At 41.6% G+C, this 21,480-nt stretch overlaps 1 protein-coding gene and 1 long non-coding RNA gene across 2 annotated transcripts in view; one reads left to right on the forward strand and one right to left on the reverse strand.

Annotated features, from left to right (window-relative positions):
* The window catches only part of fmnl1a (formin-like 1a), a 57,538-nt gene that overhangs the window by 23,282 nt on the left and 12,776 nt on the right, over window positions 1–21,480 (forward strand). Inside the window, exons 8-19 of the mRNA XM_034190640.1 lie at window positions 2,168–2,244; window positions 2,317–2,410; window positions 4,148–4,222; window positions 4,296–4,406; window positions 6,877–7,026; window positions 7,118–7,219; window positions 7,330–8,167; window positions 8,259–8,383; window positions 8,514–8,716; window positions 13,252–13,486; window positions 13,597–13,665; window positions 13,775–13,855. Coding sequence (XP_034046531.1) covers window positions 2,168–2,244; window positions 2,317–2,410; window positions 4,148–4,222; window positions 4,296–4,406; window positions 6,877–7,026; window positions 7,118–7,219; window positions 7,330–8,167; window positions 8,259–8,383; window positions 8,514–8,716; window positions 13,252–13,486; window positions 13,597–13,665; window positions 13,775–13,855 — 2,160 coding nt within the window. The remainder of the gene's footprint in view (window positions 1–2,167; window positions 2,245–2,316; window positions 2,411–4,147; window positions 4,223–4,295; window positions 4,407–6,876; window positions 7,027–7,117; window positions 7,220–7,329; window positions 8,168–8,258; window positions 8,384–8,513; window positions 8,717–13,251; window positions 13,487–13,596; window positions 13,666–13,774; window positions 13,856–21,480) is intronic.
* On the reverse strand, window positions 1,926–19,740 carry LOC117528095. The gene is made up of 3 exons (XR_004565673.1): window positions 19,730–19,740; window positions 4,870–4,875; window positions 1,926–2,023 (listed from the first exon to the last, which is right to left on the reverse strand). It is a non-coding gene; the product is annotated as an uncharacterized LOC117528095 (long non-coding RNA).

The following is a 21,480-nucleotide window of genomic DNA, read 5'->3' on the forward strand; positions in this document are numbered from 1 at the left end:
AGCAGCACTGAGGTCTAACAGAACAAGCACAGAGATGAGTCCACTGTCCGAGGCCATAAGAAGATCATTTGTAACCTTCACTAATGCTGTTTCTGTACTATGATGAATTCTAAAACCTGACTGAAACTCTTCAAATAGACCATTCCTCTGCAGATGATCAGTTAGCTGTTTTACAACTACCCTTTCAAGAATTTTTCAGAGAAAAGGAAGGTTGGAGATTGGCCTATAATTAGCTAAGATAGCTGGGTCAAGTGATGGCTTTTTAAGTAATGGTTTAATTACTGCCACCTTAAAAGCCTGTGGTACATAGCCAACTAACAAAGATAGATTGATCATATTTAAGATCGAAGCATTAAATAATGGTAGGGCTTCCTTGAGCAGCCTGGTAGGAATGGGGTCTAATAAACATGTTGATGGTTTGGATGAAGTAACTAATGAAAATAACTCAGACAGAACAATCGGAGAGAAAGAGTCTAACCAAATACAGGCATCACTGAAAGCAGCCAAAGATAACGATACGTCTTTGGGATGGTTATGAGTAATTTTTTCTCTAATAGTTAAAATTTTGTTAGCAAAGAAAGTCATGAAGTCATTACTAGTTAAAGTTAATGGAATACTCAGCTCAATAGAGCTCTGACTCTTTGTCAGCCTGGCTACTTACTGCTGAAAAGAAACCTGGGGTTGTTCTTATTTTCTTCAATTAGTGATGAGTAGAAAGATGTCCTAGCTTTACGGAGGGCTTTTTTATAGAGCAACAGACTCTTTTTCCAGGCTAAGTGAAGATCTTCTAAATTAGTGAGACGCCATTTCCTCTCCAACTTACGGGTTATCTGCTTTAAGCTACGAGTTTGTGAGTTATACCACGGAGTCAGGCACTTCTGATTTAAAGCTCTCTTTTTTAGAGGAGCTACAGCATCCAAAGTTGTCTTCAATGAGGATGTAAAACTATTGACGAGATACTCTATCTCACTTACAGAGTTTAGGTAGCTACTCTGCACTGTGTTGGTATATGGCATTAGAGAACATAAAGAAGGAATCATATCCTTAAACCTAGTTACAGCGCTTTCTGAAAGACTTCTAGTGTAATGAAACTTATTCCCCACTGCTGGGTAGTCCATCAGAGTAAATGTAAATGTTATTAAGAAATGATCAGACAGAAGGGAGTTTTCAGGGAATACTGTTAAGTCTTCTATTTCCATACCATAAGTCAGAACAAGATCTAAGATATGATTAAAGTGGTGGGTGGACTCATTTACTTTTTGAGCAAAGCCAATAGAGTCTAATAATAGATTAAATGCAGTGTTAAGGCTGTCATTCTCAGCATCTGTGTGGATGTTAAAATCGCCCACTATAATTATCTTACCTGGTTCTTGAGATATCGTGCTAACAAGGGTGGCAATGACAATACCTTGAATAACTGGCTGTGACCTTGAATTTGTCCCCAAGGTCACTGTAATCGAGTGGTGTTGGTGGGGAGGGGGGGTCACCCAAGTACACCCTTATGCTATATATAAATAAAGTTGATCAAATGGTTCTTGAGATATTGCGCTAACAAGTGTGGCAATGTCAATATCTTGAATATCTTGCTGTGACCTTGAAATTGACCCCAAGGTCACCATAATTGGCTAGTGTTGGGGATCAACCCCTTATGCTAAATATGAATGAAATTGGTCAACTGGTTCTTGAGATATTGCGCTAACAAGGGTGGCAATGACAATACCTTGAATAACTGGCTGTGACCTTGAATTTGTCCCCAAGGTCACTGTAATTGAGTGGTGTTGGTGGGGAGGGGGGGGTCACCCAAGTACACCCTTATGCTATATATAAATAAAGTTGATCAAATGGTTCTTGAGATGTGCTAACAAGGGTGGCAATGTCAATATCTTGAATATCTTGCTGTGACCTTGAAATTGACCCCAAGGTCACCATAATTGGCTAGTGTTGGGGATCAACCCCTTATGCTAAATATGAATGAAATTGGTCAACTGGTTCTTGAGATATGGCGCTAACAAGCGAAAACGGACTGATGGGTGGACACACTGATCACTAAAACTTGTTCAAAGCAAGTCAGACATAATGCAGTGTGGATGTTTTTCTCAAACCAAACATTCTGCACATTTCAACACATCTCTGGAGGACAGCTGCTTACATTTTTTGCTTCTTGTAGTCTGGTTTCAACCAGGTGATGAGTCATCCGCGCTGCGTCAATGAGATCACCCTCGGCCTCAACAGCAGGAATCCCAGGTGAGTGTTTCTCTACGAACGTGCACGTTATATCTGTTTGGCCTTCGCCCACCTCTCCTCTGTCTGTGACAGGACCAAAGCCCTCGTACTGGAGCTGCTGGCCGCCGTGTGCCTCGTCAGGGGAGGACATGACATCATTCTCGCTGCCTTTGACAACTTCAAGGAGGTGAAATGAGTTTAATTCCACTGTGCTTTGACTGTGTTTCACTCGCTGTATTGTTCTAGACTTCATCTCTTTGATTGCTCATCTTGTGACTCTTAACCTCTGACGTGGATGTGGCCATAACCGAAACACATGCAAAACTGTCACAAATGCCAAATTTCTAAATAAAACTTGTGATGGAGGTAAGAAATGTACTTTTTAGAACATCTGATTGCAGCAAATAGTCGTTTTGCATTTATGGCCACTGAGGTAGACAGCCTAGAGCAGGAATCCAGCTACCGACATCTCAATCTGGGTGGATTCCTGGTCGGTCACATGACCAATCTGTGTCCTTGGACAAGTTATGTCATCTGCTTTATCTCAGTTCATCCAACTGTAAATGGCTACCATCTTTGGCTGAGAAGATACAGAGTCCGGGGATTAACACCAGCACCAAGTGGCCACAGGACTAAAAGGCAGCCAGGCTGCTAACACACATGAGGGTGGGCAACACAGTGGTGCAAAATCTGAAATGACAAAGCCTTGTTATAGATTAAGCAGCTTTATTACAACAAAACTCTGTACAGAGGACCAGAACCAACATAGAGTGTGAAAGCAGTCTGTTGATGTCTGCCTGAGGCAGGGGTGCCGCCAGGGATTTTGGGCCCCATGAAAAGAAATCTTACTGGGCCACCCCCTCCCCCCATATTATTTTGTCAGTATTATAATTGTATTAGATTAGATTAGATAGTACTTTATTGATCTCTTGGGGAGATTCCCTCAGGGAAATTAAGGTTCCAGCAGCATTGTATAGCAGCACACAGGGTAAGAAGCACACAGAATGTCAAAAGTGAAAGTAAAAAAGAAAAACAGTTTGCAAATATAAATATAAATACCAGACATACTGGTCAATACTGTCTTACTGGCTACTCCTGTTCCTCTCCTTCCCATCCCTTGTCTTCCTGTTACTCCTCCTCCCCCTGAGTGAGGAGTTGTACAGTCTGGTGGCCTGAGGGACAAAGGAGTTTTTCAGTCTGTTGGTCCTGCACTTGGGAAGGAGCAGTCTGTGGCTGAAGAGGCTCCTCTGGTTGCTGATGATGGTGTGTAGAGGGTGACTGACATTGTCCATAATGTTCAGCAGTTTGTCCGGTGTTCACTTTTCTGCCACCACCACCAGAAAGTCCAGCTTCATGCGAACCACAGAGCCAGCCCGCCTGATCAGTTTGCCAAGACTGGATGTGTCCTTCTTGGATGTGCTGCTCCCCCCCCAGCACACCACAGTGTAAAAGAGGACGCTGGCTACTGCGAACTGGTAGAACATCCACAGGAGTTTCCTGCCTCTCTGGGCCCCTGTCAATAATGGGCTCCTAGGATCCTTCTTATTTTCCCCTTTTTGGCACCCCTGGTCTGGGGAGACATTTATATAGTAAGATCCGCCTACAGTTGTGACACCAACCCCCCATGGCTACAGCAGTTGGCCCCAAGAACAGAGTCCCAACAAATATCAGTCAATCAATCAATCAATCAATCAATCAACTTTTTTCTTGTATAGCGCCAAATCACAACAAACAGTTGCCCCAAGGCGTCAGGTAATGAAAAGTCAACAGGAGGTCTGAGTAGATAAAGATCACCCAGGTGGCCATAAACCGAAGAGACAAGATGTCTGGGTAACCCCAAGAAATCAGAGCCAGTTACGGCATACAACAAAGACATTCCAACAGGATTTCCATGACAACCCAAAGATCTTTTTCTTTCTTATAGGTCAGCAGAGAAAGGAACCGCTTTGAGAAGTTAATGGAGTACTTCATCAATGAAGACAACAACATTGACTTCATGGTAGGTTTAAATGTCAAATAGCCAAGCTGCAGATGGAATTACAAAAGCTCACCAGACATTTGCTTTTCTCCAGGTGGCGTGCATGCAGTTTATAAACATTGTTGTTCACTCGGTGGAGAACATGAACTTCCGGGTCCATCTGCAGTACGAGTTCACCCACCTTCGGTTGGATCATTACCTGGAGGTGAGTTTTCACAGATCCTGTTGCAATCCATAAACACTGTCAGTAGTCAGAGTGCAGGGCATCAATGCAACCAAATTATTAAATACATATATAATACACATATAACCTACTTAAAGAGGCCATATTGTGTTAAATAGCATTAAGATTTCCATCTTCAATGTCCCACAATACAAAAGAGGCTTGATGGTCACCAGTCTGAGACTTCCCCCCAACATGCAGTTAGATGCACAAGTGTGTGATGTGATAGACAGCAGTGCTTTTCCATTTAAAGCAACAGGCATGTAATCAGTTCATTTAGTGATATGTTTTTGTTTTTTTTGTCTATGAGGATGTATCCCCTCAGTGTCTGTCTTGGCACTTGGCACTTGTCTGGCAAAGTGGATCTGCCACAAGTTTCAAACCGGATGTCCTTCCTCATATAAATTCATATTACATGGAGAATGGGCGGGGGGGGGGCTTATACTGGGAACTCTTTCACACTTGAAACAAGCACACCTAACTGCTTTTCCACCACACTCCCTAATAGCAGTAATAATAACAATAATATATGAAAAAAAATCCATATTTCATATGAATATTTCATTTCTATTTGTATACAGCCAAACAAATTAAGCAAAGCAGAACTATATGACGCCTGTAGATAAGTATTCACAACACTTCACTTTTTCCATATTTTATGTTACAGCCTTATTCCACAATAGAATAAATTCATTCCCCTCCCCCCAATTCTACTCACAACACCCCATAATGACAACATGAAAAACTTTTTTCAAAATTTTTGCAAATTTATTAAAAATATTATTTTAAAAAACCCCTAAGAAATCAGTTGTACATAAGTAGTCACACCCTTTACTCAATACTTTGTTGATGCACCTTTGGCAGCAATTATAGCCTCAGGTCTGCAGTGAATATAATGCCACAAGCTTGGTGCACCTATCTTTGGGTAGTTTTGTCCATTCCTCTTTGCAGCACCTCCCAAGCTCCATCAGGTGGAGCGTCAGTGCACAGACATTTTCAGATCTCTCCAGAGATGTTCAATCAGATTCAGGTCTGGGCTCTGGCTGGACCACTCAAGGAAAAACATCCCCACAGCATGATGCTGCCACCACCATGCTGCACTGTAGGGATGGTGCCTGGTTTCCTTCAAACATACCTGACATTCACACCAGAATTGACCACAAGAGGTCAATCTTTGTCTCATCAGACCAGAGAATTTTGTTTCTCATGGTCTGAGAGTCCTTCAGGTGCCTTTTGGCAAACTCCAGGTGGGCTGCCATGTGCCTTTTACTAAGGAGTGGCTTCCATCTGGTGGATTGCAGCAGAGATGGTTGTCCTTCTGAAAGGTTCTCATCTCTCCACAAAGGAATTCTGGAGCTCTGACAGAGTGACCATTGAGTTTTTGATCACCTCCCTGACTAAGGCCCTTCTCCACTGAGCGCTCAGTTTAGACCAGTGGACACATCTAGGAACAGACCTGGTGGATCTGAACTTCTTCTATTTATGGGTGATGGAGGCCACTGTGCTCATTGGGATCTTCAAAGCAGCAGAAATGTTTCTGTACCTTTCCTCAGATTTGTGGTTTGAGACAATCCTGTTTCGGAGGTCTACAGACAATTCCTTTGACTTCATGTTTGGTTTGTGCTCTGACATGCACTGTCAACTGTGTGTCCTTCCAAATCATGTCCATTCAATGGAATTTACCCAAGGTGGACTCCAGTTAAGCTGTAGAAACATCTCAAGGATGATCAGTGGAAACAGGATGCACCTGAGCTCAATTTTGAGCTGCATGGCAAAGGCTGCAAATACTTATGTACATGTGATTTCTTAGTTTTTCATTTTTAATAAATTTAGAAAAATCTAAAAAAAGAAAACTTTTTTCATATTGTCATAATGGGGTATTGTGTGTAAAATTCTGAGGAAAAAAAAAAAAGAATTTCAACCATTTTGCAAAGCTATAACATAACAAAATGTGTAAAATGTGATGCGCTGTGAATACTTTCTGGATGCACTGTAGAGTCAAATAATGAAGTAAAAACTGTAATTTTCCTAAAATTCACATACTGTATGTTTGTAGACGTCATCAGAGGCAGTTCGATCAGTGTGTGGTACCCATTTGAACTCTTTATCATTGTTGCTGCATTCTCATTCATTTCCCTTTTCCTTTTTGCATATAGCTTTATTGTTGCAGACAGACTTTACGCAGCATACGTATATTTAAATGAGATGATTCACTCACAGAGTGTTTACTTCTGCCAAACAAAAGAAGTCAATCGGCATTCATCAGATGTGACGCAAAGGAACATTTCTAAAGAGTCAAATAAAAAGGAAACATACACAAAATGTCAAAGAAATTGATGAAAAATGTTAAAGTATATATATATATATATATATATTCATCTATTTTTGGTTGAGCCTAATAACTCGTCCGAACAGATGGCAGTAAAAACATATTCCACATTTGTGTTTTTAGACCCTCAAGAATACAGAGAGTGAGAAGCTCCAGGTCCAGATCCAGGCCTATCTGGACAACGTGTTGGATGTAGGAGCTCTGCTGGAGGATGCTGAAAACAGAGGAGGCGTGTTGGACCATGTAGACGAGCTGCAAGATCACAATTCACAGGTGAGACGCAATGAGTAAAGAAAAACTGTAGGAAAGGAAAAGCACAGTCAAGTTCATGTTGACTGCGTCTCGTTTGTTTGTTGCATTTCAGCTGAGCTCCAGACTTCAGGAGATTGAGAATCAGACTTCAGAGAGAATAGCTGATCTGGAGACTCAGCTCATGCATGCGATGAAGGAGGCGGAGCTTCTCAAAGTGAGTGCCCTACGAGATTATCTGACCGAAAGGGTGGAGGCTCATATGAGAAGGGTATTTGTTCTGTTCTCTGACATATCTGTGATAAGTTGTGTGCGGTGTGTTGACAGGAGAGCTTGAGAGATTCCTGTTCTCAGTTCAGTGCTTTACAGCAGAGAGAACGGGAGAGGGAGCTGGATCGAGAACGGGAGAAGGACAGAGAGCGTCTGAGCACCTCTGCCCCTCACACACCGTCCGTGCTGGAGCAGAAGCTCCACAAGCTCCAGGAAAAGGGATTAATCCGTCTGGAGCGCAGAGCCTCAGGGGACTTGGACATCCAGGTTGTACCCGTCACAGTGGTCGAGTACGTCGCGGCTCCAGCCTCAGTCACCCCATCTGACAGTCAAGTCTCCGTTGTTCCTGAATCGACCTCCCAGTTGTCTCAACTCCCTGCATCCACCACTCTGCCCCCTCCTCCACCTCCCCCTCCACCCCCTCCTGGCAGTAGCTCTTCTCCATCTCCCCCTCCTCCACCTGGTTCGGGACCCCCACCTCCACCACCTCCTCCACCTGGTTGGGGACTGCCACCTCCACCACCTCCTGCGCCTGGATCCGGTCCACCACCCCCACCTCCTCCACCTGGTTCCGGTCCCCCACCCCCACCTCCTCCACCTGGTTGGGGACTGCCACCTCCACCACCTCCTGCGCCTGGATCCGGTCCACCACCCCCACCTCCTCCACCTGGTTCCGGTCCCCCACCCCCACCTCCTCCACCTGGTTCTGGACTCCCACCTCCACCTCCTCCACCTGGTTCTGGTCCCCCACCCCCACCTCCTCCACCTGGTTCTGGACCCCCACCTCCACCTCCTCCACCTGGTTCCGGTCCCCCACCTCCACCTGGTTCTGGGCCACTCCCTCCACCTGGGGGTGGACCGCCTCCCCCTCCTGGATCCCTCAGCAGTGGACCTGGTGAGGAGACTAGATGACAAGTAGAGCGCGAACAACCATCATCAAGAATTCACCACTTCACTCGTCCTCTCTCTCTCTTTCTTTCTCTCAGGACTTAAGAGCAAGAAGCCCATTCATACTAAGTTCAGGATGCCATTGTTTAACTGGCAGCCCTTAAAACCCAACCAGGTGACAGGCACGGTTTTCAATGAGCTCGATGATGAACAGGTCTTAGGGGTAAGGACACACACCCTCCATTAAACATATGCACGATATCGTACATTCTGACTGGAAACTGTATTTGAGCACACTTGGAAACAAACACTCTGAAGTTAACATTCTTCCTCTCTTGATATTTCTACATCAGGAGTTGAACATGGGCTTATTTGAGGAACAGTTTAAGACAAAGGCCCAGAGTACTTCTGCAGATATCTCCAAAATCAAGACGAAGGCGAGCCAGAAGATGCCCAGCAAAGTGTCTCTGATTGAGTCCAACAAAGCCAAAAACCTCGCCATCACTCTACGCAAGGGAGGAATGAACCCACGCGATATATGCACCGCCATAGAAATGTATGTTGCGACTTTATAAGAAGAGTTTGCTTAATGTACAATCAGAATTTAGATTTACAAAAAATGTGGTGTTTACAAGTCACCACTGTGTGTCAGGCGCTTGCATGCACTCATCATGGCAACATTAGGCTTTCAGTGATTTATTTGAACTGTTACATTTCTGTGGCAGAATAGTACAACATACTTGTAAAGTTCTTTTGGTCCAATGTGGACCTGCATGTTGACTTGGCAGAACTTTTACATTGGATGCTCTTCTTGAGGCAACCCCACATTTATTTCAATTTTAATTTATTGTCATTTATACGAGGTCTGTCCAAAAAGTATCGGACCTTTTTATTTTTTGCAAAAACCATATGGATTTGAATCACGTGTGATTGCATCAGTCAAGCTTGAACCTTCGTGCGGCGGAGCCACATGGCGCAAAGCAACGCCGTGATGAAGCCTCACAGGACATGTTGGGGCATGTCCAGCTCATGCACAATTTCTCGGATACTCACACGACTGAAAAGCAACCGGAAGCCGTCTGAGCCATCTGAAAGCCGTCCTGTGAGACCAACATGGAGGTGGTTTTGTCCCGCGCCATGAGCGGCATGGTGGCGCAATCCTCCGCTTCTCTTTCCATGAAAAAAAACTCCTGTAACAGTAGAATGTGCCGAAAAAGTGCTGATGTCCACTCCTTCTGCCTTTTTTGTGAAAGTTAGACGACGTCCCGGATCAATAAAGCCTTCACGTTGGAAATGATCTGGTTGTTTGAGTGGGGTTTGAGCCTGTCGATCGGCGCTCGGAGCGCGCCGCGCTCTCAGACGCTGTGGGCGGTCTTTAAACCGGCTGGAGCACTCCTTAATCTGTGTAATCCCCATAAAATCGTCGCTGAAAGCCATCTAAATTTTCCGAATGGTGTCCACCTGGAGGTCTCTCACAGTTTCTGGAAAAATTTGATGCAGCAAAGCTCCAAATCGTTCAGACATTTATTCGCAATAAAAATCTGACGAGAGGGGTGGACCACTGCTCACTCAAAGCCTGCTCACAGGCGAATGACGCAACCGACAGGCGTGAAAAAACTCACGCATGCGCACGAAGGTTCAAGCTTGGCTGATGCAATCACACGTGATTCAAATCCACATGGTCTTTGCAAAAAATAAAAAGGTACAGTACTTTTTGGACAGACCTCATATACCTCCAAATCCCAACAAAGTTGCCACAAGGCGCTTCACACAAGTACGGTCTAAACTTACTAACCCCCAGAGCAGCGGTGGTAAGGAAAAACTCCCTCTGAGGAAGAAACCTCAAGCAGACCAGACTCAAAGGGATGGCCCTCTGCTACAAACACAAATTACAGAACAATTCACAAAACGAACATACATGAAGTGTTGCCGGTGCACAGGACAGGAGGGTTTCCGGAACAGACACCACACCCATCTCTGGATGGAGCCGCACCTCAAACGGAGAGAAACAAAAACAGACTCAAGCATCAGAAAGACAAGAACTACAGTATAATTTGTCAGCATTAAGCAACAAGAAAAACAGAAGAAATACTAAGGTGATCACCAGCCACTAGCTCTAAGCTTCACTAAAAGACCCAGAATTTAGATAAAGTTGAGGCTTTTTTATTTACATTACACAGAGAATGGGCTATAGTATCTCCAGATACTATAGCATTAAATAGATACGAGTCTATAACCCCCTCTGAACGGAACATCAGTCCAAAGCAGGTTACTTCCCCAGCCATGGCCGGTACCCATTTACAGCTGGGTGAAATAGAACATTATAGATCAAGTGTCTCGTGATTTTTAAGGACTATCCTAATATCTTTGGTAGGGCTGAGGCCATTTCAAATCCTTAATATTAGAAACACTTTAGTCAACAACCAGCTTTAATTTGGAACATCCAACTATGTCCATGCTTCAACTGCCTTGTTAATGGTTTGCGGTTTTGCTGAAGAATTCTGTGGTAGCACTGCTTCTTCATTATTCTATTCTATTCACCAGGCAACAACACAGACCCAGAGCACGATTGGTTGATTAATGTGCTTAACAGTTAGTGCGGGGTTCTTGGGGATGAATGCCTCGCCTTTTCTCCTCCAAACTAGGGTTGGGATGACTAATGAAAATCATTAATCGACTAGTCGGGTACCATCATCAGCCTGTGAGCAGGCTTTGAGTGAGCAGTGGTCCACCCCTCTCGTTGATAGATATAGTTGACTAGCCACAATGAGACTAATTAACAGCCGACTAGTCGACTATTTTTTATTAGTCAACTCGTCGAAAGCCATTTATTAAGTTCATTAAACCCTTAAAAGAACAGACGTGCTGGAGCCCCCTTCACTCCCTCACTCAGTGAAGAAAGTGTGTGAACCTTGGCCGTTTGAGTTGACTAATTCACCTGCCAAGGTTCACACACTTTCTTCACTGAGTGAGAGAGTGAAGGGGGCTCCAGCAGGTCTGTTCTTTTAAGGGTTTAATGAACTTAATAAATGGCTTTCGACGAGTTGACTAATAAAAAATAGTCGACTAGTCGGCTGTTAATTAGTCATAGTCGACTATTACGACCAGTCATCCCATCCCTGCTCCAAACATATCTCTTCTCATTGTGGCCAGTCAACTATATCTATATCTTTTGCTTATCAGATGATAAACCTTTCTCCAGGATTCTGTATGTCCATACGGTCCGCTGCAAATTTTACTTGAACTTGAAGATGTCAGTTTAGTAGAATTGGTTTCTTTCCTACAGACTAGACAGTGACAAGGCAGGCATTCATGGCAGGCCTATATACCTCAGTGGTTCCTTGGTTCCTCATCATCATACAAACCAATTTCCTCTTAACCTAGGGTGACAATTTGAGTCTTGTTGAAGACCATGACAAAGTGGCTACACCTTCCAAAAACTTGTACTGTGTGAACTGATGATCTCGGAATATGCAGTTGTTTAAAAATGTTTCCAAGAGACATTCGTGACTTCTTCGAATTTTCTATCATCTTTTTCAGCCATGGATTGAGCTCTTTGGGCTTTCCCATTACACCGTGTGCTGGTCAGTCCACTGAGTTCTGTCAAACAAACTGTTTTTATGTTGACAAAGAGCCATTACGAGCTGTACTCAGTCATAATCTAATTCATGATCCTATCCAAAAATATCCTTGGAAGTTAAGAAACCTTGGCCAAGTAAAAGACACTAAATCAGCACCACTGATTTAATAATCAATGGGTGTACATTTTTGACACTATGTTGAATTTAGGGGAGGGAAAAAAACCTTAAAAATTGTAAACCAGATTCTTTGGTCAAATTCTTGATAATTCAGGTAATTAATAAATTAACATGTAAATCCATGCATTAAACAATCATATGGCTCATCTGCTTCCCAGGTGTATCAGATGTCTCTCATGTGCTCTTAAATAATCATGTTCACGAGAAAAAAAACACCCTCAAAAAAGTATCATTGTCGTTAACATACAAATACATGCACCAAATAACCTTAAATTTTACCAGGTTATCTGCTTAACCAGAAGGTACCTATGGCGTATCATATACCTGACATGTATAGAGTTTTGCTCACAAGAATGTTTCTGTGTAGGCTCTCAGTTGTCCAGATGGTTTCTATAGTAGAGAAGCTTGAATCTTCGACTGGACTGGTTTGCTTGACGCGAGGACGTTTTGCTTCAAATCGCAGAAGCTTCCTCAGCTAAAATTCTTGCTCTGGAAGTCTGACGTCTGTCTGACTCTTGTAGAGACGAATAAACAGAAGCCAACAAAAGCTAGAGTTTTAAACCTAACCAGACCCCTCCTACTGAGAGGCAGACTGCTATAGGCTAGTGACTAAACAATAGCTCTAATTAGCAACTATTGTGCTCTAGTTAGCACTCTCCTAATGACAGGGCAGCTGTCCCTCCTAATGATGGGATGGAAGCCTTTCCTGATTGCTCCCTTGATGACTCTCCTGATGACGTGAATGACTCATTACCATGAACAAAAGACTGAAACTCCTTTGACCTGAGTACCCCATTATAAACAGGGGATAAAGCGTGTCTCAGACCCCCTCCCCGGTTAAGGCTGGGTTTCAAACGTTTCACAAAGAATGCCTCCTTGACCCCTCTCTCAAACTATTTCTTCTCTCTGGCTAATATTTTAACTTCCTTGTCCTCAAACGTGTGGTTAGTGTCTTTAAGGTGGAGATGAACTGCAGACTGAGGTCCACTGGCGCCCTCTCTGCGGTGCTGGTATAGCCTTTTGTGTAAAGGTTGCTTAGTCTCACCTATGTAGTGTTCGTTACAGTTTTCCTGACATCATCATCTATCAGATGTCAGGAAAACTGATTTGAACGATTTGAAGCGAAACGTCCTCGCGTCAAGCAACCCAGTCCAGTCGAAGATTCAAGCTTCTGTACTCACAAGAATATGTTCAAACTAATGCAATCAAGATGACATTATTTACCGTTTGTCTGGATTTTGAAGAATCCTTTACACCAAGACTTTCTGTCCTACGCTCCAGTCCGCTTGTCTTTCTTAGATAAACTGTCATTTTGTTACTGTCATTTATCCAGGTATGACCAGAGTGCTTTGGCATTAGAGTTTCTTGAATTACTGGAGCACTTTATACCATCAGACTATGAGAAGAAGTTGTTGCTTAACTACGAGAAGGATGGTCGCCCCCTAGAGGAGCTCAGTGATGAAGACCAGTTTATGTTACGCTTTGGGAAGATTCCTCGTCTGAGCCAACGGATAAACACTCTAACCTTCCTGGGCAACTTCCCTGAGGTCATCAAACGTCTGCAGCCGGTCAGTTTGTTCAGTGGATTGAAAGTGTATGAAAAAGACTGTAAAGTTGTAAATGTGATAGATTTAAATTTTATACATACGTACTGATACAGTTTTTACCTCATCAACAGCAACTGAACTCCGTCATTGCAGCATCCATGTCCATAAAGTCTTCGGATAAGCTGAAAAAGATCTTAGAGGTAAGTAAAATAACAACACAACATGGTGATGATGCTTTCGAATGAGTGATTTGACACAAGTCATCTCGTATTTTTATCCTTTTAATTTTTCTGTTTTTATTTTTTAAAGATTGTTCTTGCCTTTGGTAACTATATGAACAGCAACAAGAGAGGCGCTGCGTACGGTTTTCGACTGCAGAGTCTGGATCTTGTAAGTAAACTTTGAACTTTTATCTGCTTGAAGTAAAATGATGACAACAGCATTTTTGAAAAATATATATAGCGCCTGCAAGAGTTCACAACAAAATGCTTTAGAGCATCAGTAAAACAGCTGATATATATATATATATATGTATATATATATATATATATATATATATATATATATACAAATAATGGATGGTAAGGAGTCCAACATAGAGAAATACTGGATGAAGAAAAGTTACACTGGACGAGGCGTAACCTAAACGTCAGCAAACCTTGCTGGCAGACGATTTTCTGCTGTTGTTGACGTTTGTTGCCATTTTTTCAACCAGCGTCCTGTCAGCTAGTTCCTGACCTTCGTATGCTGCACTCTGATTGGCTAGCTGTTGCAGTAAGTTCTAACGCTATTGGTCAGTGGGAACCGATCCAATATAACGTTTGGTCCTAGCCTTTTTCGATCCTTTTGGATCCAACATAACTTTCTGGCACTGGCGTCCAGGGACATTGATTTGGACGTAAATTGTCTTGAAGCTTGTCACCCTCTCCCTACGAAGAAAGGCGTTCCTCCTGTGCTTATCATGAAGTTTCTCAACAGAAAGGATAAGGTCACATTGTTGAGGCAAGGAAGAAAATTGAAAGGTACGAATGTTTATTTGAATGATCACTTGACAAAAACAAATGCAGACATTGCTAAAAAAAAAAAGCCAGATACTTAAGGAAAACAAACAAAATTCAGAATACATGGGTCAGGAATTGTAAAGTCTTCATTAAACTGAATGGGTCTCCTGAAGTAGCTCAGGTGCTGGTTATTAAGGACATGAAAGAGCTGGAAAAATATGAAATATGAGTCAATAATGTATGGAGAAATAAAAAAGTAAAAAAAAAAAAAACTAGGTCTACTTCACAAACCATTGAATCAAAACCCATAATCTCTACTTCAGGAGATTAAATAATACAACAGAGGATAATAAACCAGGAATTATTGGAATTAAAAGCAACTGAGTACACCGAACATAAGATAATGGATTTGGAAAACGAAATAGACCCGGATAATATGTTTTTTTCGACTGATACCGTTCATTGCAACTACTATATGGAACAGGATTACAATAATACAGTTAAAACAGAAGGTAAATTATCAATTATCCACTTTAACAGCAGAAGTATGTACACAAACTTTAACAGTATCAAAGAATTTCTTCAGCAGTTTACAAAACCCTTTAGTATAATAACAATTTCAGAAACGTGGTTCAATGCGCAAAAAGGAATACAATTTGAGTTGGATGGTTATGATCTAAACTACATCAACAGAGTGAATAAAGGAGGTGGAGGTGTTGCTATATATGTGCGGAAAAATATTAAATTTAAGGTAATAGAAAGTATGACGTTAACAATAAAAGATGTGTTAGAATGTATATCAATAGAAATTTATAATGGAAACAAGAAAAACATTATTATAAGTTGTTTATTTAGGGCGCCAGGCTCAGATATGGCTACATTTACAAACTGGGTGGACAGAATGTTTTCATCAATAAATAACAAAAAAATATTTATATGTGGAGATAACATTGATTTAATAAACCCCAATAGGCACACATCAACTGACGAATTTATAAACACAATGTACAGCATGAGCTTATACCAAGTTATCACCAGGCCAAGCAGAATTACATTGAATAGTGCAACTCTAATAGATAACATCTTCACAAACAACATAGAAACTAAAAATATAAGTGGTTTATTGATTTGTGACATAACTGACCATCTTCCTGTGTTCACTGTGTATGACTCCAATTGTAATTTTCAGGTAAAACCCCAATACTCTGCATTTAAACGAGTAAGAACCCAAAAAGCAATAGATCACCTCAATAATGACTTAACAAAACAGGACTGGCGCACTGTGTATAGGGAGAATGATGTGGATTGTGCCTTCAATAAATTTGTAGACATTTTCAATTCATTATATGAGATAAACTGTCCAATACGCCAAGTCAACAAAAACAGTACTGTCGCCAAAAGTCCATGGTTAACAAAAGGTCTACAAAATGCTTGTAAAAAGAAGAATACATTATACAGACAATTTGTTAGACTAAGGACAAAAGAATCTGAACATAGATATAAATTATATAAAAATAAACTAACTAATATAATCAGAGCCAGCAAGAAACTATATTATACCAATCTATTAAATAATAATAAAAATGACACCAAGAGAATCTGGGAAATTCTTAACACTATAATCAAAAATAAGGTAAGAGGTCATTCTTATCCAAATTATGTTATTGATAAGAACAAGGACATCTATAATATGTATAACATAGTTAATGGTTTTAATAACTTCTTTGTTAATATTGGACCCGACTTGGCAGCAAAAATTCCCGATGGTTGTCACAAGGAGCAGGAATCACTCATAAAAATCAATCCAAACACAATGTTGTTAATAAATGTAAAAATAAAAAATCAACTGACTGTTATGACATAGATATGAAGCTAGTAAAAACAATAATCAAAAGCATATCAAAACCCCTGACTCATATATGTAACTTGTCATTTCAAACTGGGACATTCCCGAGCAAAATGAAGATGGCAAAAGTTATTCCACTATACAAAAATGGAAATAAACATATCTTCACAAACTACAGACCGGTCTCTCTACTTCCACAATTTTCCAAAATTTTAGAAAAGCTTTTTAACAACAGGTTAGGATTCTTTATAGAAAAATATAACATAATTAACGAATGTCAATATGGGTTTAGGTCTGGTAGGTCAACTTCACTTGCAATAATTGAAGCAATAGAAGAGATTACAAACACCTTAGATAGTAAAAACTATATAGTTGGAATATTCATTGATTTAAAGAAAGCGTTTGACACACTTAATCACTCAATTCTACTCAATAAATTGGAAAGATATGGTATCAGGGGAGTGGCTTGGAACTGGATTCAAAGCTATTTAACAGAGAGACATCAGTTTGTTTGTTCCTGTGGAACCAGCTCCCAATTCAGATCAGGGAGACAGACACCCTCTCTACTTTTAAGATTAGGCTTAAAACTCTCCTTTTTGCTAAAGCTTATAGTTAGGGCTGGATCAGGTGACCCTGAACCATCCCTTAGTTATGCTGCTATAGACGTAGACTGCTGGGGGGTTCCCATGATGCACTGTTTCTTTCTCTTTTTGCTCTGTATGCACCACTCTGCATTTAATCATTAGTGATCGATCTCTGCTCCCCTCCACAGCATGTCTTTTTCCTGGTTCTCTCCCTCAGCCCCAACCAGTCCCAGCAGAAGACTGCCCCTCCCTGAGCCTGGTTCTGCTGGAGGTTTCTTCCTGTTAAAAGGGAGTTTTTCCTTCCCACTGTAGCCAAGTGCTTGCTCACAGGGGGTCGTTTTGACCGTTGGGGTTTTACATAATTATTGTATGGCCTTGCCTTACAATATAAAGCGCCTTGGGGCAACTGTTTGTTGTGATTTGGCGCTATATAAAAAAAATTGATTGATTGATTGATTGTGCAGATGGGTGCATTTAAATCTGGGAGTTTGGGCATCCCTTGTGGGGTCCCACAGGAATCCATACTGGGTCCACATTTTTTAAATCTTTATATAAATGACATATTTAATGTGTCACAATTATTAAAATTATTATTATTTTCGGATGATACCAATATATTCTATTCCAGTGATAACTATAGCAAACTTATTAATGTGGTAAATAGTGAATTAATTAAGCTGAAAACTTGGTTGAATATTAATAAATTATCCCTAAATATAAAAAGGACTAAAGTCATGTTTTTTGGAAATCATAATGTCAATTCTAATTTACCAATAAATATAGACAGTGTCGAAATAGATAAAGTGTAAGAAGTCACATTTTTAGGGATAACCATCGATAGTAAATTAAGCTGGAAGTGTCATATCAGCCACATACATAAAAAAGTTTCCAAGAATGTCTCTATTATGTACAAAGCAAAATATTTTCTGGATCATAATGCATTATATTTATTGTATTGTTCTTTAATCTCTCCTTACTTAACATATTGTATAGAAATGTGGGGTAACAATTACAAAAGTTTGCTACATCCCCTCTGTATAATCCAAAAGCGGGCAATAAGAATCATCTATAAGGTAGGATATCTTGATCACACAAATAGTCTATTTTTGCAATCCAAATAGTTGAAAATGCCAGATCTGGTTAATTTTCACACTGCACAATTATTATATAAAGCCAGTAAAAACTCATTACCCAGTAATATTCTGAGTCTCTTCACCCAGAGAGAAGGAAGCTATAACTTGAGGGGATGTGGTAACTTTAAAGTCAAGGCAGTGAGAACTACCAGGAAAAGTTTGTGGCATTAAGCTGTGGAATAGTTTGGCACCTCAGCTCAAGCGATGTCCTAACATCCATCAATTCAAAAAAAGATACAAAGAAATGGTTCTGTTGAAATACATGAATGAGGAGAGAGGTGCATGATCGTCATGTCTTTTTAATTTATTTCTAGTTAATTTACCTTTGCTTTTTTGCCTTGTCAGCAATAGAAGGGGTCTCGCTAGAACACACAAACTTTCATAAAATACCTGTAATTATCCTGTACATCAATTTAATTATATATATCATAGCCATAATTGTAAACTATATTATAAAAAAAAAGATAATGATAATAAAATCTTACTATATGTTTGTTAATATAATAGATGTTAACATATTTGCATAATACCTGTTATTGCCGGTGTCGTAACCATGGTCAAAAGTATTATTTTTATACATCATGATCCTGTAGTTGAAATGCTAGTCAAATAGAAGTATGGTGATGATGGTAATAACTTAGAGAGAGGGGGAAACATGTATATGTATGTATGTATATATGTATGTGTATATATATGTGTATGCGTGTGTGTATGTATGTATATACTCAACAAAAATATAAACGCAACACTTTTGGTTTTGCTCCCATTTTGTATGAGATGAACTCAAAGATCTAAAACTTTTTCCACATACACAATATCACCATTTCCCTCAAATATTGTTCACAAACCAGTCTAAATCTGTGATAGTGAGCACTTCTCCTTTGCTGAGATAATCCATCCCACCTCACAGGTGTGCCATATCAAGATGCTGATTAGACACCATGATTAGTGCACAGGTGTGCCTTAGACTGCCCACAATAAAAGGCCACTCTGAAAGGTGCAGTTTTGTTTTATTGGGGGGGGGATACCAGTCAGTATCTGGTGTGACCACCATTTGCCTCATGCAGTGCAACACATCTCCTTCGCATAGAGTTGATCAGGTTGTCAATTGTGGCCTGTGGAATGTTGGTCCACTCCTCTTCAATGGCTGTGCGAAGTTGCTGGATATTGGCAGGAACCGGTACAGGCTGTCGTATACGCCGGTCCAGAGCATCCCAAACATGCTCAATGGGTGACATGTCCAGTGAGTATGCTGGCCATGCAAGAACTGGGACATTTTCAGCTTCCAAAAATTGTGTACAGATCCTTGCAACATGGGGCCGTGCATTATCCTGTTGCAACATGAGGTGATGTTCTTGGATGTTGGCACAACAATGGGCCTCAGGATCTCGTCACGGTATCTCTGTGCATTCAAAATGCCATCAATAAAATGCACCTGTGTTCTTCGTCCATAACAGACGCCTGCCCATACCATAACCCCACCGCCACCATGGGCCACTCGATCCACAACATTGACATCAGAAAACCGCTCACCCACACGACGCCACACACGCTGTCTGGCGTCTGCCCTGAACAGTGCGAACCGGGATTCATCCGTGAAGAGAACACCTCTCCAACGTGCCAAACGCCAGTGGATGTGAGCATTTGCTGACTCAAGTTACGATGACGAACTGGAGTCAGGTCGAGACCCCGATGAGGACGACGAGCATGCAGATGAGCTTCCCTGAGACGTTTCTGACAGTTTGTGCAGAAATTGTTTGGTTATGCAAACCGATTGTTTCAGCAGCTGTCTGAGTGGCTGGTCTCAGATGATCTTGGAGGTGAACATGCTGGATGTGGAGGTCCTGGGCTGGTGTGGTTACATGTGGTCTGCGGTTGTGAGGCTGGTTGGATGTACTGCCAAATTCTCTGAAACGCCTTTGGAGACGGCTCATGGTAGAGAAATGAACATTCAAGACACAAGCAACAGCTCTGGTTGACATTCCTGCTGTCAGCATGCCAATTGCACGCTCCCTCAAATCTTGCGACATCTGTGGCATTGTGCTGTGTGATAAAACTGCACCTTTCAGAGTGGCCTTTTATTGTGGGCAGTCTAAGGCACACCTGTGCACTAATCATGGTGTCTAATCAGCATCTTGATATGGCACACCTGTGAGGTGGGATGGATTATCTCAGCAAAGGAGAAGTGCTCACTATCACAGATTTAGACTGGTTTGTGAACAATATTTGAGGGAAATGGTGATATTGTGTATGTGGAAAAAGTTTTAGATCTTTGAGTTCATCTCATATAAAATGGGAGCAAAACCAAAAGTGTTGCATTTATACGAGGGCTGTCCGTAAAGTATAGGTCCTTTTTATTTTTTTCAAAAACTATATGGATTTCATTCATATGTTTTTACGTCAGACATGCTTGAACCCTCGTGCGCATGCGTGAGTTTTTCCACGCCTGTCGGTGACGTCATTCGCCTGTGAGCACTCCTTGTGGGAGGAGTCGTCCAGCCCCTCGTCGGAATTCCTTTGTCTGAGAAGTTGCTGAGAGAGTGGCGCTTTGTTTGATCAAAATTTTTTCTAAACCTGTGAGACACATCGAAGTGGACATGGTTCGAAAAATTAAGCTTGTTTTCAGTGAAAATTTTAACAGCTGATGAGACATTTTGAGGTGATTCTGTCGCTTTAAGGACTTTTCACGGTGTGAGACGTCGTGCAGCGCTCTCAGGCGGCGTCATCAGCCTGTTTCAAGCTTAAAACCTCCACATTTCAGGCTCTATTGATCCAGGATGTCGTGAGAGAACAGAGACGTTTCAGAAGAAGTCGGTTTCAGCATTTTATCCGGATATTCCACTGTTAAAGGAGATTTTTTTAATGAAAGACGTGCGGACGGGTCCACGCGTCGGGACGCAGCCGACGCGGCGCGGCGGCACAGGAAAAACACCTCCGTGTTTAACCATTTGTTAAAATCCAGTTGGCTTTTGATGGCTTTCAGTGGAGTGAGTATATGAGAAATTGTTTATCAGCTGGAGATGTTCCAACTTGTCCTCAAGGCTTCCAGCAGAGGTGTTTTTCCTGTGACGGAGTGTCGCGGCGGCTGCGAGCCGACGCTGCAATCCGCCCGCATGTCTTTCATTAAAAAAAATCTCCTTTAACAGTGGAATATCCAGATAAAATGCTGAAACCGACTTCTTCTGAAACTTCTCTGTTCTCTCACGACGTCCTGGATCAACAGAGCCTGAAATGTGGAGGTTTTCAGCTTGAACAGGCTGACGACAGCGGCTGAGAGCGCTGCACGACGTCTCGCACCGTGGGAAGTCCTTAAAGCGACAGAATCACCTCAAAATCTCTCATCAGCTGTTAAAATTTTCACTGAAAACCAGCTTAATTTTTCGAACCATGTCCACTTCGATGTGTCTCACAGGTTTAGAAAAAATTTTGATCAAACAAAGCGTCAGTCTCT

The sequence above is a fragment of the Thalassophryne amazonica genome, chromosome 16, assembly GCF_902500255.1.
Source record: "Thalassophryne amazonica chromosome 16, fThaAma1.1, whole genome shotgun sequence".
NCBI classification, from domain to species: Eukaryota; Metazoa; Chordata; class Actinopteri; order Batrachoidiformes; family Batrachoididae; genus Thalassophryne; species Thalassophryne amazonica.